This window comes from Crocodylus siamensis, chromosome 4 (genome assembly GCF_052110815.1).
Source record: "Crocodylus siamensis isolate JL-2025a chromosome 4, ASM5211081v1, whole genome shotgun sequence".
NCBI classification, from domain to species: domain Eukaryota; kingdom Metazoa; phylum Chordata; order Crocodylia; family Crocodylidae; genus Crocodylus; species Crocodylus siamensis.
In genome coordinates, this window is record NC_143398.1 from 96,932,736 (window position 1) to 96,949,044 (window position 16,309).

General features: G+C 53.7%; 1 protein-coding gene across 1 annotated transcript; it reads right to left on the reverse strand.

Annotated features, from left to right (window-relative positions):
- Positions 1-2,197: 2,197 nt before the first annotated feature.
- Positions 2,198-16,309, reverse strand: GGA1 (golgi associated, gamma adaptin ear containing, ARF binding protein 1). The gene is made up of 17 exons (XM_090043070.1): positions 15,862-16,309; positions 15,637-15,721; positions 14,653-14,728; positions 13,769-13,867; positions 11,748-11,871; positions 11,092-11,192; positions 9,920-10,000; positions 9,218-9,355; positions 8,976-9,057; positions 8,121-8,228; positions 7,592-7,744; positions 6,414-6,478; positions 6,063-6,241; positions 5,635-5,927; positions 5,316-5,485; positions 4,422-4,532; positions 2,198-4,209 (listed from the first exon to the last, which is right to left on the reverse strand). The coding sequence occupies exons 1-17, from the start codon at positions 15,890-15,892 to the stop codon at positions 4,099-4,101; spliced, it is 2,007 nt and encodes a 668-aa protein (XP_089899196.1). The 5' UTR covers positions 15,893-16,309; the 3' UTR covers positions 2,198-4,098.

The window sequence follows — 16,309 nt, forward strand, 5'->3', positions numbered from 1 at the left end:
GCAGGCTGCCTAGCGCTGTGCTCTGCGACTGCTCGCACTGCCTTCCTGCCTGCAGAACCCAAGCTTGCAGGGACGCAGGGCAGCTGAAGTCCTGCTCTGCACTACAAACCAGCTCTTACCAGCTATAGGGTGTTAGACTAGGGTTTTCTTTCTTAGCTGCAAAGAATCAAATATTGCCTCCCCCCAACCCCTGCCAAACACACCCAAATTTAGCCTTTTCTGGCATTCTAGTAGTGAAGAGAGGTGCTGTGGCTAGGTTGCAGGGTGAGTGGGGGAACTAGCACAAAAGCCAAGACGGGAAGTGGTCAGCTCTTGTGTGTGCTAAGCAGCATGCTCATTGCAATGGTAAGCAAGAGGGCAGGAAAACTGGCTTATATGCCTCAGCTCCTCCCCCCAAAAGCCTCCCTATACACACCAGCACACTGAAAAAACCCAAACTGTTCTATACCACTGTTTCTCAGCCCCATGTGACCTCTTGAGCTCTCAAGGCAGGGGAAAGGGCATCAACCACATTTTCCAGGCAGGGACACAGATGACCATAGGGGGTTGGGATCATAACTCAGGTCTCCCCACATGCAAGTCAGCATCCTGCCCCTGGTACCACGCGTGGCCCCCAGGCCTAGAACTGGGCTTACGTAAAGCCTACAGCTAATGATAATGGCCAAGGATGCCGAGTTCTGCGGACTCCAAGGTCATGTGCTGTAGCCAGGACCTTGGTGTTGGAGGACTCCTTGCAAAGCCTGCCCTCAGTTTACCTACCTCTGTAAAACAAAGGGCTGAGCCAGTTTGGCTGGGCCCATCCAAACCCAGAGCTCCAGGCTGGGCATTTCCAAGATGAGGTTTGGATCCTTAGCTGGCCTTCCCCACCTGCTGAGCTGAGGTTTCCTTTTCTCTCAAACAGGGTCAGTGCAGAACTGCATGGTACCACCATGACTGTCTTCTCATGAGCTCTCAGCCAGAATCCATATGAAGGAAACCCAGAGCGCAATCAGACACCTCCAGATTCAGTGCCTCCCAGGAACCATACAGAGCAAGGGGAGAAGAGCAGAGAGCAGTAGAAAGCAAGTACGTAGTAAATACAAGCTGGTCCCAGAACCCGTTTAACACAACCAGATCTTACTGTCACTCCCAGCCTAGGAGCAGGACTCCAAATAATTTACAGCATAGGCTTGGGAGGTGGGGATTTGGATATTGTTTTTTTAATAGAAGTTTCTAGCAGCAGACAGACCTTACACCAACTACAACTCCTGCCTCGCAAGGAAAACCAGGGCTGTTCTCACTGCTGAAAGTGACCCATTCAACCCCTGCATACCACAGCTTGCTATATCCAAGATAAGTTCCTCCCCAGGCTCAGCCAACACATAGGGCCGTGCAGCACAGCAAGCCAGGGGAATGAATTCTGGCAGTGAGTGCAGAGGTTCCATAGAAAGCCCCAAAGGAAGAAGTTGGCACCGAAGCATGCATGTAGCAAAGCTACCTGGGTGCAAACTGTGCACCATATGGATGGGAGCAGGGAAGAGGCCTCAGCCTTCATGTCTGGTCCCTGCAGCAGAACCACAAAGTCACCCTTCCCCTGCAGCAATGCCTGGCCCTGGCTCCTGCTGCAGTCCCCCTCCATTGCAGGAGGCAGTTAACACCCTAACAAGCCTGGGAGTAACTAACACACCGAAACAGGAATTGAGTAGACACTAGGGGACTTCCAGGCCCGGCAGGAATAGCTATTCTTCCCGCTCATGAGAGCTAGCAGAATGCAGGTCACGGCAGTAGAGAGCCTTGACTTTAGCTTCTCGTGGGCTGGTGCTATGCTCCATCTTGGCTGTGAATGGAACGTAGGAAGGGGCCCAAGCTTCACAGGCTGAGGTAACACCTACTTGAATGAGACAGGGCAAGTTTGGGTCTGTGGGCAAGACTGTCACATACACAAAGCAGCTGGAAGACAGTGTCTAGCCCTTTACTTTCCAATAAGGGTTTTGTGCTTTTAGACCAGTTTACAGGTCATGGGACCGTCTCCTTCACACTAGTACCACTTCCTCTTTGGACTTAAGTGTGCCAAGACAACCCCACCCCCACCTCCACTCAGAAGGGGATGGGAATGTCTCCTCAGCACCAACAAGGGGCACCCACAGCAGGGGAGAAGAGGCAGTAGGGACACTGCCAAACAGAGGAGTTCCCAGACATACTCCATCCAGACAGGCTCTCACCCAGGCACAGACATGAGGAAAGAACTCTTTATTTCCCATAAATACAGCAGATTTCGCGCCGGGCGGTTTTCTTTAAATTCTTTTCCATTTATAGAATTTGCACTGAAAATATATACAAGTCAGTTCTAGAACCAAGCAAGATCTGCAAAGAAAATCCATACAAAACCCTGAAAGAGACCAAAAAAGAAAAATAAGACACAGCAGAGGCCCAGTTCAGGGACCTTCCCTCCAATCACGGGGTTCAGAGACTTCCCCCAGGGCACAGTACAATGGCACCGGCTGGTCTCTGTAGCATCCAGGCAAGGCCTCCATCCGTGCTCTTTTTCTCCAAGCCCTTTCTAGGGAAAAAGTATTTCCTCATGATTCAAACCACTGTACTCAGATGCAGTCATCTTAGAGTTCAGAGCCCAGGAGGTTCCTGGGCAGGGGTAGAGGCATCACTATAGCCTGCAAGCTGGTCAGCAATGTAGTGATAGTGAAAGGTACAGCTTTGCAGTTGGGCTGTTGCTGCCCTTATTGTACCAGCATTATGTTCCAGCAGATACCAGTTGTGTCACAGTGATTGAGCTGCTGGAGTCCCCAAAGCTGGGAGAAAAGCCTGCTCTCATACAGCTGGAATCTCTACCAGGAACAGTGCTGTCTGCCCCCAAGGAAGCCATGGAGGAGCTAGGGCCCCTTATCAGTAAGCAACCCCGAGCCAGTTCTGCAGAGACCAGCATAGAGAAATGCCCACCCCCTACCCCCGGTACAATAAAAATAGGGGATTGCAGGGAAGCAGGATCCCCCTCCTCATTGCCCAGGTGCTCCTCCTGGTGGTGACCTCAGTGAGAGAAGGTCTCATCTACTGGTCTTTTGGTTCACCTGGGTGGGGACAATGAAGTGAAAGAACCAAGAAAACCCCAAACAGAAGTTCAGTTAGTGGGCTGAGTGCGTGAACTCCTTCGCACATCAGGTTCCTGCAAGGGGTGGGGAGGGAAGGCCGGAGCAGCACAATCCTCCTCCAAGGGTTACAAAAGGCCACATGTCCCTTACCCACCTCTGTGCCTGGCAGGCCCCAGCCAGGCCTTCTCACAGAAGGCATCTTGGCCCATGGACACAGGGCTTGCTATGGATCCTCACTTCTTGTGGCAGCAGGACAGCCCCTTCCTCGATTCAGTGCCAGGATCCAAGTCCCAGCCTACAGGTCACTAAGCTGAAGCACTAAACCACCACACTGATCCTCTGGCTCTTCACTACCCACCCCCAAACAGCTCTGGCCATGAAATCAGAGCAAAGAAACCCAGCAGACCTCCACTGCCCCAAGAATGGATGTCTACTTTCCAGCAAAGCAGGTCAGTATCCCCAGCTTCACCCAGGCCCTGTTCAGTCTTGGTCTGTGCCCGCTTCTCAGCATGTCACAGGCATAGAATCATGACAGGAACCAGAATAGAAGATTAGAGCACAGCTGCAGGAGAGAACTCCCTCAGCTGTGGACCAGGTGAGTTAGTTTGCTGGCAACCAGGGAACAGGAAGCAGCTCAGGGGAGGGAGCAATGCAAAATACCCCATGCACCCACACCAGGAAAAGAGTAGGTCCTTGGCTGTGTGGTCAGGCTGGGGCTTGCTGCACTACCCTGTGCTGATCCCAGCTCCACTCTTGCAGAAAGGGAAGCGGGGTTAGGACAGGAACAGGCTGTAGAGCCAGAGCAGCTTTGCCTTGCCTCCCTTTGGCTCTGAGCCTTCCCACCATCCTTCATGTGCTCTCCGGCCCCAGCCCTTCACAATCCAGTGCCAGAGCAGGAGAGCAGCAGCATCAGCTGAATACCAGCCCCAGATGAGGCCCCTGCCATCCTGAGGGGAACTGGAGCAGGGCACCAAAGAGCCACCAGGATTCAGAAGCAGCCCACAGGCTGTAGGACCTAGAGGTTCCCCCAGGACTCTGGAGGGGGGAACTGGTCCACATCCCCCATCTCGTTGTAAGTCTGCTCCCCCATGGTGAAGGTCAACTTGTATCGTAGCCTCACTTTCTCCTGGGAAGGAGAGAGACAGGAAATGTGGTCAAGAGATGTGTTGGAGACCATAGTTTATGAGAGAAGCAGAGGACTCCCCATCCCCAAGGCACAGCATGGTAGGGAGAGTGGGAGCAAGCATGGGGAAAGGAAAGAAGAACAGCTCTAGTTTGAGTATCATTGGCAGGCCCAGCCATGGGGAAGGCCTGTGTGTGGCAGGGAGGCACTATTACCTTCTGTGGGTTCGCAAGCAGCAGGACTTGGGTGATGGCAGTTGGGTGGACGATGGGGTTAAATGCTGGGAGCTCTGTCCCTGAGGGAGGCTGCAGCTTGACTTTCATCACCTGGGGGATCATGAGATCTCTCAAGTAGCAGCAAGTAGTTTTGTGCCCCCATGAGAGACAGGTACCCTCCTCCTCCTAGCTCTTGCATGGGATCCTGCTCTCTCCTCCCCTCAGGAAGATGCCCTGGCTCCCCAGAGGGCACTCAGCCACTTGGCTATGGAAGAGCCAGGAGGTGGTTCTTGTTGTCCCACTGGTCTTGGACTCCCCAGGAAAGGAACACATCCCACCCCCACATTCTACAGAACTGAGGTGAAATGACTTGCCCACAGACACCCAGCAGAGGTCAGTGGCAGAGCTGGGAACAGGACTTAAGCCTCCCGCCCTCTTCCTCCCCAAATCTGTAGCATTCTTCTATGGCCCAGAGCAGTTATTTTCAACCAGGGTGCCATCCTTTGAAGGGGGCTGTGAGGCAAGAGGGGATAAGTACAAGCTCAGACTTGCCCCTGCCTGGCCCTCCAGCCCCACTGTCCTTTCCCTTTTCAAAGGCACACACTGCAATATATGCATTACTTGTGAAATTACATGCCACCCAACTCACAAAAGTTATGGAGGGGTGCCAAGTCCAAAAGGTTGAGAATCACTGTCCGAGACAGAATGCAGCTGTTAGTTGTGGGCATGTGGTAAGAGGAACAACCCTCCCAGGCTCCACTTGGAGCTTTGCCTCTTCCCAATCCTATCTGCCAAAGGCAACTGGAGGGGAGCATGTGGGGGTGTGGGTATCAGGTCCCTCTGCCCCAGAACTGCTGGCCAACAAGATCCCTTGGTACTGGGGACAGCCCTTACCTTAGGGACAGCTGACTGAAAGACAATGTTGCAGATAGGGAGCGGGGCCGTGCTGAGCATGGAGATCACCACCACCAGCACATCAGGCCGCTCAGGCAGGGAGTCACGGGCGAAGTGGAAGAGGACACGGAAGCCATGCTGGTCATAGACCGTGACGGGGAGGATGCTGCCTGCACAGTGGCAGAGGGGAGCAGAGTCAGTAGGACCAGAGAAAGAAGCCCTCAAATGGAGCTTCCGCCCAGATGAGCGGGTGGAAGAACCCATTCCCCGATTCCCAGTGATGAGGAGAAATCTTCTGGACCCTTCTCCAGGCACTCACTTGGCTTGATCGACTCCAGAGGCACCGTGATATTAGCCAGCGAGATCTCCTGGGGTGACATAGCAGCAGGGGACCCGACCAGGGCAGCAGCAGGGACAGCTCCAGTTGGCATGGGAGCAGTTGTTGGGAGCGAGGTGGAGGAAGGCTGCTCCAAGGGAGAGGGCTGGGTGGTGGCAGGGCTCAGGGAGATGTTGCCGAGCAGGGCTGGAGTGCCCGTGATCTTTACTGAGGCACCAGAGCTGCTCTTGTTCTGGAGATCCCGCAAGGTGAGTCGTGGGGGTGGCTGCTTCTCCCTGGGGACAGAAGGCATGAGGCTGTAGAAACAAGTGTGCCAGACAGGGCTCAGGAAGGTGGGAGGAATCTCACCCAGAAATTCTTCTAGGTGAAGTAGGCACACAAGACCCCTTTTTGTTCCTACAGCATCTTACCACCGGACTTGTTGAGACTCTGGAGGCAGTGACTGTTGTAACAGAGTTTTCCCCAGCAGGTCCAGGTCATCCAGGCCACTGGTGGCAGAAGAAGTCTTTCGTCCAAGATCTCCCACATCTGCTCGGGTTGCTGAAACAGCCGTGTTGGAGGGGATGCCAAGCTCACTGCTGTCTGATGACTGCAAGGATGATGAGGGCAGCCTGTAGGGGCTGGACCTAATGGCTGAGCCCTGCTGCCTCTAGGGCACTGACTTCATCACCCCATGCAACCATGAACTCTGGGTATGTCCTCCCCCAAGCCCAGACAGTGATGGGACCTCCCCCACCCACTCACTGCTCCAAACCCCTTACCTGAAAACTGTTCCAGCCACTGCTGCCCATGCCCTGTGCAGAGGGGGGTGGTGGGTCATTCAGCCCTGGAGAGAAGGGAAGAAGTCAGAAAAGGGCCCTGCTGGTAACTGGGGGAAAGGGTGTATTTACAAACAGCTTGACCAGGGCAGGGAGGTAAGGGACAGGAGATTCAAGAGGGCTGTCCTTCAGAAGGAACACACTGGTGCCACCAGACTTCTATAGTACCACGATGAATATGAAGAAAAAAGTCTCTTGAACACATTTCAATGGCATAGAAGCCCAAGTTCCTGTTGAAGATGGTCAAAATACTGCCTATGATTTACTCCATAGTAAAGGGCCTTGCTGACAGAGAGGGTAACACCTCTTGCTCTGGCTTCCGAAGCACAAAACTTGAGTCTTTCTCTGGCTGAAACAGCTCCAGCTTGTCTCACTGTTCACCTGAGACCAAGATCTGGCAAGGGGTTCACAGCACTGTAATTTCTCCTTTGTGTCCCAAAAGCAGCTACCCCCTCTTGGGTTTCATATGAGGGACCTGCTGGGGCATGGGAAGGAAGGCATTTAGGGCATCTTGCTGCAGATTCAGAGATGGCCACTTGAGGCTCGTTTTGGAATCACACTAAAGGCCACCCCACATGACCCAGCTTGAAGTAGGTATCAGGAGAGTCTGAGGTAGCCAGACATGAGGGTAGCCACATTGCTGCCTTGTGTTTTGCTGGCTGCACACAACTGTGCTATAGCCATGCTAGCTCAGTGGGCAGTTATGTTCAGAAGGACCTTTGTTTGACCTTATGTTGTGCATCCACCAGCAGACCACAGCATTTTATGGAAAGTTCCTTCTGTGGCAGGAGCACTGGTGCAACAAATACCATGTTCAACCACAGTAGTGGTGAACAAGGTGCAAGGCTGGGACTGTCTTCCCTAATTAACTCTTCAGTCACTCTCACTTCTAGGGAAAAACAGTTGAATACCGCAGCTTTCCTCAGGCACCTGAAGATCAAGACTCAGAAGTAAACTGGCAGTGAGGAGCATTCCCTACTCCAGCCTTCATGCACTGTCTGGCTTTCCAAGCTCCAGTCCACCCCACTGTAGGTTCTTCATAAGGTCTGTACTTTTCCAATTGGGCATCCCACCATGTTAATGAGTAGATGGCCAAACACTTTCTGTACCTCTCCCCTCACCTAAAGACATGAGCTCATCATCCAGCAGGGAGATGGAGCTGGCTTGGTCAGGCACAGGGACTCCAGTGCCACCTGAGAGGGTGGGTAAGGCTGGGTAGGAGGGGCCTGTCACCATGTCCAGCCCAGACAGGTCCAGGAGTGCAGAGGTGCTCCCTGTAGGTAGGAAGAAGTGGTGGTGGTCAACAAAAAGCTTCAAAACCCCCAACCACCCCCTTTCTTCCTCTGCTGGGAACTGTGCCCATCTCTAAGCCCCACTTGGGTCATGTGGTGATCATGACTTATCCCCACCGGGGGGGAGGGGAGGGGGTGTGTCACATAACCCTAGTACCCATCTTTGCTCTCCCATTCCAAAGCAGCAGGACAATACTCAGCCCTTCTCTCTGCACAGGCTGTCTGCTAACCTCCTTCAGTACCAAGATTGCACACTTCTGCTTCTCTGTTCAGGGTCTCCTCACCTCGCAAGGGGCTGACTGCCGCTTCCCCTGTGGTATATCCCCCTTAGGTTCCCTCCCTCTGGAGGTCTCCTCACCTTGGAGGGGGCCAGCCACAGTCTCTCCATTGATCTCCTCTCCTTTAACAAGCTGCTTGTACAGGTTGATCACCTGCGTCAAGTTGTCATTGGCTTGCAGGATTTCCGCTGAAAGAGGAGGTGTGGGGGGACATTGTAGACAGCAGAGAGGTAGGTGCCTACTGACTGTTCAGCCACAGGCCCTGGATCCCCTTCTTGTTCCTTGTAGAGTCTGGACACTACATGTTTACACTGGAGTAATTAATGTAAATTACACCACGATACGGGAGTAGACAAACGAACAGATAATCTCAAGGCACCTGCACACAGTAGGCTGCTATTACAGTAGCAGAGGAGGAGGTAACAGCTTGCATGCCTCGAGCAACAATTAACCCAGGCTAGCTGTGGGCAAATGACATGTGGGTGTAGTTTTACCCCAATTAATTCCCCCCCGAGACTTTTTACACTAAACTCATGCAGATTACTCTGGGGTAGGGCTGTACAAGGCTCAGAGAGGGGGTCATGTCAGACGCACCAAAACTAGCAGCCAGCTGTTGCAAAGGCATCTGTCATTGCAAGCTGATGTTCCAGGCATGTGCACACTGCCTTCAGCATTTACCGTGTCCCTGCCTGCCCCCTCCCTGCTGCACTTGCAGTGTTTTTCTCCAACCCCATCATGAAACAAGGGGCACATGGCAGAATGCCTGCCACCTCCCAGCCACCACCACAAAGGTTGATCTGCTGAACAGCAACCCACAGTCTGAGTGGGGCTGGGGTGCCATCTAGTGGCTGGAGAAGAATGCCAGGCTGGAAGAAATAGGTGGGGAGGGGGGAAGTGGGGAGCACAGCATGTGCATAGTAGCCAACTCTGCTCACCCAGTGCTTCGTCATTGTCCTCCGTGTCGCTGGCGAGCCGGAAGAGCATGGGCCTCATTCGCTCGCAACGCTGATACAGCTCCTGTGGGAAAGAAAGGGGGCTGAGGCAGACAACAGTAAGAGGTGCTTGGCAGGTGATGGGGAAGCCTGAAAGCAAGCACCACCCTGCCACAGGCTGGGGGCACTGGAGGCCTGGTTGTGAGGGAAAAGGGAGAAAGGACTCCTAGCACCACCCTCCTCACCTTCATGAGGTCCTCATTGCTTTCTGTTGTCTCCCCTTTGGTGTAGCTGGTCACCATCTCAGTCAGCAATTTCACGTTGTTGTTCACTTCCTCAATAGCATTCACCCTCTTAGAGATCTTCTCCATTCGCTTCTGGTCCTGATGCACAACAAGCAGAAGTGGGCATAGGTGAGGTAAACCAGGAAGGGGGTCTGACCTTCCTTCCCCCTGTCCCTGCTGCAAGGCTAGGAAAAACACAATTAAGTCACCCACTTCAAATGGCATTTAAAGAGACTAGGCAAGTGTCACTGTCCCCAAAACAGCTCATCTGAATGGACTCTTCTCTCCTGAGACTGTCAAGCAACCAGCTGGGCCACAATGAGTCCCAGCACCTGGCCAAGAGGCTGAGAATGCTCCAGCAGTTGGTGCCGTGGCCACTGTTGCATGCTTATCAGCATTGAGCTCCCAGACAACCAAAGTGAAAAGTCATTTCCAAGTCACCCTATCAGCCCTTCCACTGATGCAGCATGAAATGGCCTTTATTTCCTGCCACAACAGTGCAAGGTGTCAGGCTGACTGGTCACTGGCTCCATCCTATCCCACTACCTCTGGCATGGTGTTCCAGGTTTCTCCACCCTGCTACAACAACAAGGAGACCTGGCCACTGAGCACACCACAGACATTACCCCCTCCCAGCAATACTACATGAGGCAGTGGGCCCACCTCCTGGACCATCTCCTTGATGAGCTTGTTGGCAGCTCGGAGATCCTCAGGGTGGGAGCTTTTCAGCAGGCGAGCCAGCATCTGCAAGAGAGATGGGGAGACATGGGGACTAGTCAAATGGGACTAATCCTAAACACAGCCAGGTGGAACCAAGGGTCAGTCCCACAAGAATAGTTCTCAAACTGTGCCATTCATGTGGAATGAAGATTGGAAGGATTTCCAATAAAAATCACATCCCTCCCTCCCTGAGCACAAGGTAACTCAGCCACAGAAGTGACCTCAGAACTGCCTGGCAAAGCCTGTGCCCATTTTTTGCTTTTCTGATGAAAGATTTCAGAATCTTTTTTCCTTTTTTTCAAATCTCCACCCTGGCAAGGGGGGGTGGTGGTGGTCTCCCATTAGAATTCAGCTTCACACCAGGCACATTCCAGAGCTGAACAACCCTAGTATCTAGGCTGGCAAAGATGTGCAAAGGCTGGACTGCGGAGGGACTTTGAGGTCTGGCCTACTCATAGTTTTTGAAGTTAAAATAGTGCAACCTCTAGTATGTGGGTTTGACTGGACCCTATTCATACAAAGAAAGTACAGCACGTTAAAATGGTTGGCTGTACCACACAGCTGCTCTGTGGTAACTCTGTCTGTGCACTCTTCACCGTTTAGCTTTCCCCTACCACAGAGGGAGAGAAGTCACATGGGCAGTGAGCAGAGGTTTCTGTGTAGTAACCCAGCTACAATGATGGCTAATGGCTCAAGAGATACAAAACAGTTGGGCAATAAGAGGGTCACGGTGAGAAGGAAGAACAGGAAAAGAGGGTGTGAATTGAGCTGGAACCACTTTATGCCATGTGGCAAGAGGCTCCTGTGACATAGGGACTGTGTGTCAGAGTTGCAGCAGCTGCTGGGCTAGTGACAAGGCTTTGCTGAGCTATGGTCATGAGCAGTGTCCTGTGGCAAGAAGTTCCATGGTTCAAATGGTAAGTACGCTCTCAGCCTCCAAGGGAAGCCTACTAGATAGAATCTTCCTGTTGACTTTCTTTGGCTTAGGCCCTCCATGTATCCATTTTTCTTTTCAGTGAGGATAAGTACAGGGAAGAGATGTGCCATCCCTGCCTAGAGGTCTCAGAGGAGAAGACACAGGCTAGGAAGGCTTCATCCTGCTACTGAGCTCTTACCTTGGACTTCTCCTCATCATCAAAGATGATGTTTTTGGGCCGGGGAGGAGGTGGTGGGAAGGGAGCATCATCTGGCAGCTTTGGGTCGCATTTCACAATGCCTGCAGGGGAAATGAGCACAGAGGTCACTATGTTTAAGGCCTCACTTCACCAGAGCAAACAGATGGCCGCTTTCTGCTCCCCACTGCAGCCCTGCTTTGTTCCATGTGATGGCATCCCATCCCCTACCACCAGTCAAATCTAACCACGGGCCAATTAAGGCATGCAAGGGGCAGATCTTCCTCTTGCCTCCTTCTCCCCCCAGTGACTCTCAGCCAGGTCCTCTGCAGCATCTCCACCACCTAATAGCAAGTCACTCTATGCCCAGTGGCAACCTCTGTCCTCCACCTAGCCTTTTGGAGGCCAAGCTACCAAGGGTAAAGCAGGTGTCACCTCCTGCTACACTATTCTACCAATTCAATATGCCAAGGACACCCTCCATCTTGCTTGGATTTCCAAGGTAACCCCATTCAATTTCTCCAGATTCTGAGTTGGTCAACCTCCCTGAGAGGCCAGAAGCAAACAAACCTAGAATCCATCTGGTCTCCATTTCCTTCACCACAGATGGCTGGAGGGAAGAAGAAAGGCTCCTGCCCCTGAAAGTTTGAGGCTCTCACCTTGTTTTTTCAGCATCTGGTAGGCCTCTGTAATCTTCACCTCGAGAGGCAACCCCAGCGTCCAGCTATACATCAGCTCCAGGATCTTTGACTTTACCTTTTCTGAAGTTCGGCTGCCAAGGTACTGAGGAGAGGGGGGAAAAGAGGAAAAGGTGGTGAGCTGATTTGGAAGGAGGCAGGTTCATCACCTTGCACAGATAAATGAACTGGCTTCCAACAGCATGGGAGAAGTGTAAAGGAAGAACAAGAACCCACATGGCTCCTTGCAACATGGCCCAACTACATTTGACTTCCAGCACACCAGAGGGTGGGTGGTGTACCAGAGCAGAGATCTTATGCTCAGATGGTAGCCATGCAGCGCCAGGCAGTGAGGGGCATGTCAGTGACACAGGGAAGGCCAGTCCAGACTCTGCATCCTTGGAAAGTAAGGGTGCATATTGGTAAGGGCATGGGCCTGGTCACCAACTGGCCCAACCAAACACAGCAGGAATCAGAGCACCCCTTGGCAGGAGGGGCACTTTTACTGTACAACCCAAGGGGGAGCACTTTCTGACAGCGGAGGCGGGGGGGGTGGGGGGAAGGGGAAGAGACCTTTCAGCACCAGGGGCAGAGGTGGGGGGAGTTTGACCACTGGAGGGCAGGAGCAGTGCACAGGAGGGGGAATAGAATCTTCCCTGCCCCTGCTCCCTGCACTTGCGCAGCAGCTGCTACAGCTACTGCAGATAAGGGGCAGACTTGCTGTACAGGCAGTCCTCGACTTATGGCATTTCGACTTATGCCGATTTGCACTTGTGGCACTCTGCCATTTATACCCATGTTATTACTTACAGCGCTAGATCCTTGCACTTACGGCACTACAGGGAAATTTACAATAAGAAAATGAGGGCAGCAAAACAAACATCCCTGGATCAGTTTCTCACAAGGCCATTAAGTGGCCCTAAGTCTCCACAAAATCTCCCCAAAGAAGCCCTTCTGAATTCCATGACCCTGGTGAAGGTGTTCCTTCACCTTCTAATTAAATAAATTTTTTTGTGATTAGTTACTGTATTGCCCTATTTAATCAATTAATATACAGTACACTTTAGAAAGCTATACACTGTACAGGGTATATCATTTATAGTTGATTTAAATATGGTGTTTACAGTCATTCCTATAAAAAGTTGAGCATCAGGCCCTTGGTCAGGAACACAACCCCTTATTATAATATTGTTTCTACGCAAAAATCAGATTTAATTCCTTTAGACTTACAGGGCCTTTTCTAGGAACATAACCGGCCCTAAGTGCGAAGACTGCCTATACTCCGATTCAGCAGCCCAGTGACATGGGCTTCTCAGGGGCTGCAGCTGGGGCCCCATTCGCTCCCTCCCCCCCTCCCAGAGACACTATGGCACAGCCTTGCAAGGGCCCAGGGAGTACTGTCCACTTGCTTTGCTCACCTCCCTCCCCCACAGATGCACTATGGGACTTCCTATTGCTGGGCTGTCTTTGCTGTGATAAAGACCTGTGGGAGGGGACCATGCTGGCTCTCCCTCAGTCTTTAGCTGAGGGGGTGAGCAGGGCACCACGCCCAGGTACACTCTTGCTTCCTGGCGATTGGCTGTGCTCCTTCTCATTTTAGTTCAGGGCAGTGGAGGCAGATGTCACCCTGACATGAAATACTGGAGATGCTCTCCACCTCACCATGGATACAGGGATGTTACCCAGCTCCCAAACCAGAGAAGAGCAGCGGCAGTCAGAGTGCAGGCAGCAACACTAGGACCCAACCCAGGCCACTTGCTCCCAGATACTTTGACGACTCCTCAGCCAGCCTGCCACTGGGCCACTCTCACAAGCTGGAAACAGCCCTCGAGGAGGAATGGAAGGCGAGTCCTCACCCCATACTGTAGCAGCTCATGGAGGATTTCCCACCCACAAGGCCACACCCCTTCTGGTGCTACCTTTGCTCTAGCCCAGGAAGCTCAGCCTCCTTGTCTGAGGGTTAGCTCACTTCCTCCCCTCAGGCCCATCAGTGCTGGACCCACCTTGGGGGACACCACCTTGATGAGCTCGTTGAGGAAGCGGAACTTGCCCACCTCATCATGGAAGCGCTTGCCACAGTTCTTCATGCAGGTCTCCAGCACCTGAGAGGGAAGGCAGAGGCTAAGCCTAGGGCGGAGGTCAGCACACTGAGGAACCAGATCCACCCCCCCACCCTAGCAAGGAAATGCCTGCGTGAGGTAGAGGAAAATGAGGCTCTGAACCTGGTCCATGAACCCCTAGTTTGCCTGCTGTGGCCACCCCCACTTCTAATAAGACAGGAGGGAATCCCCTCCCCAAGCTTGCCATCATAGAGGGCGGGGAGCAGAGGAAGCAACACGACTTCGGTACATGCCTGAAACGTGACAGACTGTGATAGGGGAGAAATAGCTGGTGGGACTGTCACCACCCAGCCCTACAAGGGCAGACAGTGAATACAAATGTAAGAGATGTCACAATGTCATCAGACCACAGGTCCACATGGCTCAGTGTCCTCTCACAGTAACGAAGAGTGAATATTAAGAGGAACTGTACGCAGGGCTTGTCCAGACTAATCCACTGGCCATCCCTCTGCCTCTACAGCCTCCAGCACTCAGGAATCCCCAACACATCCTGGGGGGTATCCGTCCGTGTCACAGGGGAATCAGAGACTCAGGAGCCTTCACCTAGTAGGGCACTAACCCAATGCCCACAGATGTCAACAGAAAGACTCCCACAGACTTCAGAAGACTTTGGACCAGCCTATGAGTCGGGTGAGGGAGCCCAGAGTGAGTCTGGGCTTTGTCCAATCCAGAGGAATGCACTGGAGTCCTGAGCCCTTTCTCCCCACACAGCCCTGGGGCACTCCCCCACCACCCAGCCCTTCCAGTCTGGAAATCTTCCCTCTTACCGTCAGGGCCTGGATAGCTTCCCACTCCTGCGGGGATTGGATCTTGTGAGCTAGAAGCCGGGTAGCAAGTGGGGGGCTGGGAGGGAGCAAAGCAAAGTGGTTATGGGAGAAGAGCTCAGGGTCTGGGGTTTCCAGAAAGGGAACACTTTTTACCCATGAATCCGTGTGCCTTTTGCACTGCCCCGCCCCCACCCCCCCCAGTTTCTACAGCTCATGGCAACTTCATTAACACATCACTGGAGTTTTGCCAGCCCCAAAGGACAATTGATGCTTCTTCCAAACTTTCCAGGAGTCCTTTGCTGTAGCGTGAACGCATCTGCCTCTGAGGTGAAGCCTACATGACCCCACACATGCATGAGCAAGATGCTACAGAGCTGCAAGAAGCAGAAAAAAGGGTGATCTCTGTGCCAGACTGGAGCAGAGGGCAGTGGCCTCCAGCAGCAGCAGGGTGGGGGAAAGTGCGCTGAAATAAATGCTGCTACTTGCTCAGGGATGGGCCAGCACTTCCTACCAGATGCTGCTTCTCTCTGCTGTCCAGCCCTTGCCCCAGCACCTCCCCCTCCCACATCCCCAACCCTGGCTTTACAGCCCGGAGAAACACTGCTCTACAGACTGAAGAATGGGGGATCCTGGGACTGAGGGGCCAGTCAGTGCAGCAGGGCATGGCCATCCTGTCACCGTATGGATATGTCCGGCCCAGGGAGCTCCTGCAGCTGTGGGGCCACAGGACACCCCTGCACCTCCACTGTACAGCTCCTGGGCCCGCAGCGCAGGCATCTTCCTGATGTCCTGGAGGCCTCAGCCTGACACAGATGCAGGGGTCCCTCAAGGCCTGGGGCTGCACAGGCATGCAGGTGCAGATGTGTGTATACGTGTCTGCACCCACACACACACACAGGTGTGTGCACGCCCACGGGCATGTACACAGACATGTGTGTGCAAGTGCGTGCGTACGCAGGTGGCAGCGCCCAGGCAGGTGCTCACCCCTCCGGCTCCTTGTTGAGCTGCTGGCAGAAGGCATCGATGCTGTCCCAGTCCAGGCTCTTGTTCAGCGGGTTGGTGGCCCGGTCTGCGGGGAGAAGGGGGGAGAAGTCTCGTGAGCCCGAGGGCCGCCCCGCCCCTCCCCCCGCGCCGTGTGCACGGGGTCCGCAACCCTAATCCCAATCCGGATCCGGGGGGTGGGGGAGGGGCCCCGGCCGCCGCACTCACTGATCCGCGCCTCCAGCGCCTCGGGCTCCATGGCGGCCCCGCTCGGTTCAGCAGGGCAACGTCCCCCACAGTCCGGCTGGCCCGGCGGCGCGGGGCCATAGAGCGCGGCCGCCGCCGCCTAGAGCGCCGCCCCGAACACTATAGAGCGCCGGAAGTCGGGCCACAGGGGCCTGCTAGAGCGTCGGTCACCCTCCTGCGCGCCAGCCCCCTCTGCGTATCATAGAGTGCCGCTTCTCCGCCCTAGAGTGTCGCCGGAAAACCAGCGAGTTGAGCAGAACGTTTCGTGGCTCGAAACTTAGAGGCGCAACAGAAGAACCATAGAACCCACGCGCTCGCTCTAGAGCGCCGGAAATAGCGCCAAGGAAAGCTGACTTCCGGGGGGGCTCCTTTGTGCCGCGTTTGGGGGCGGGCTTTTCACTTTAGCCACTTCCGGTGACGAACGACTCGG

Coding starts and splice junctions, on each gene's coding strand:
- GGA1 (XM_090043070.1), bottom strand. CDS start 15,892: ATGGAGCCCGAGGCGCTGGAGGCGCGGATCA. Junction 11,193..11,747: donor CCAGATGCTGAAAAAACAAG/GTGAGAGCCTCA, acceptor TTTCCCCTGCAG/GCATTGTGAAATGCGACCCA. Junction 4,533..5,315: donor TTCAGTCAGCTGTCCCTAAG/GTAAGGGCTGTC, acceptor ATGATCCCCCAG/GTGATGAAAGTCAAGCTGCA.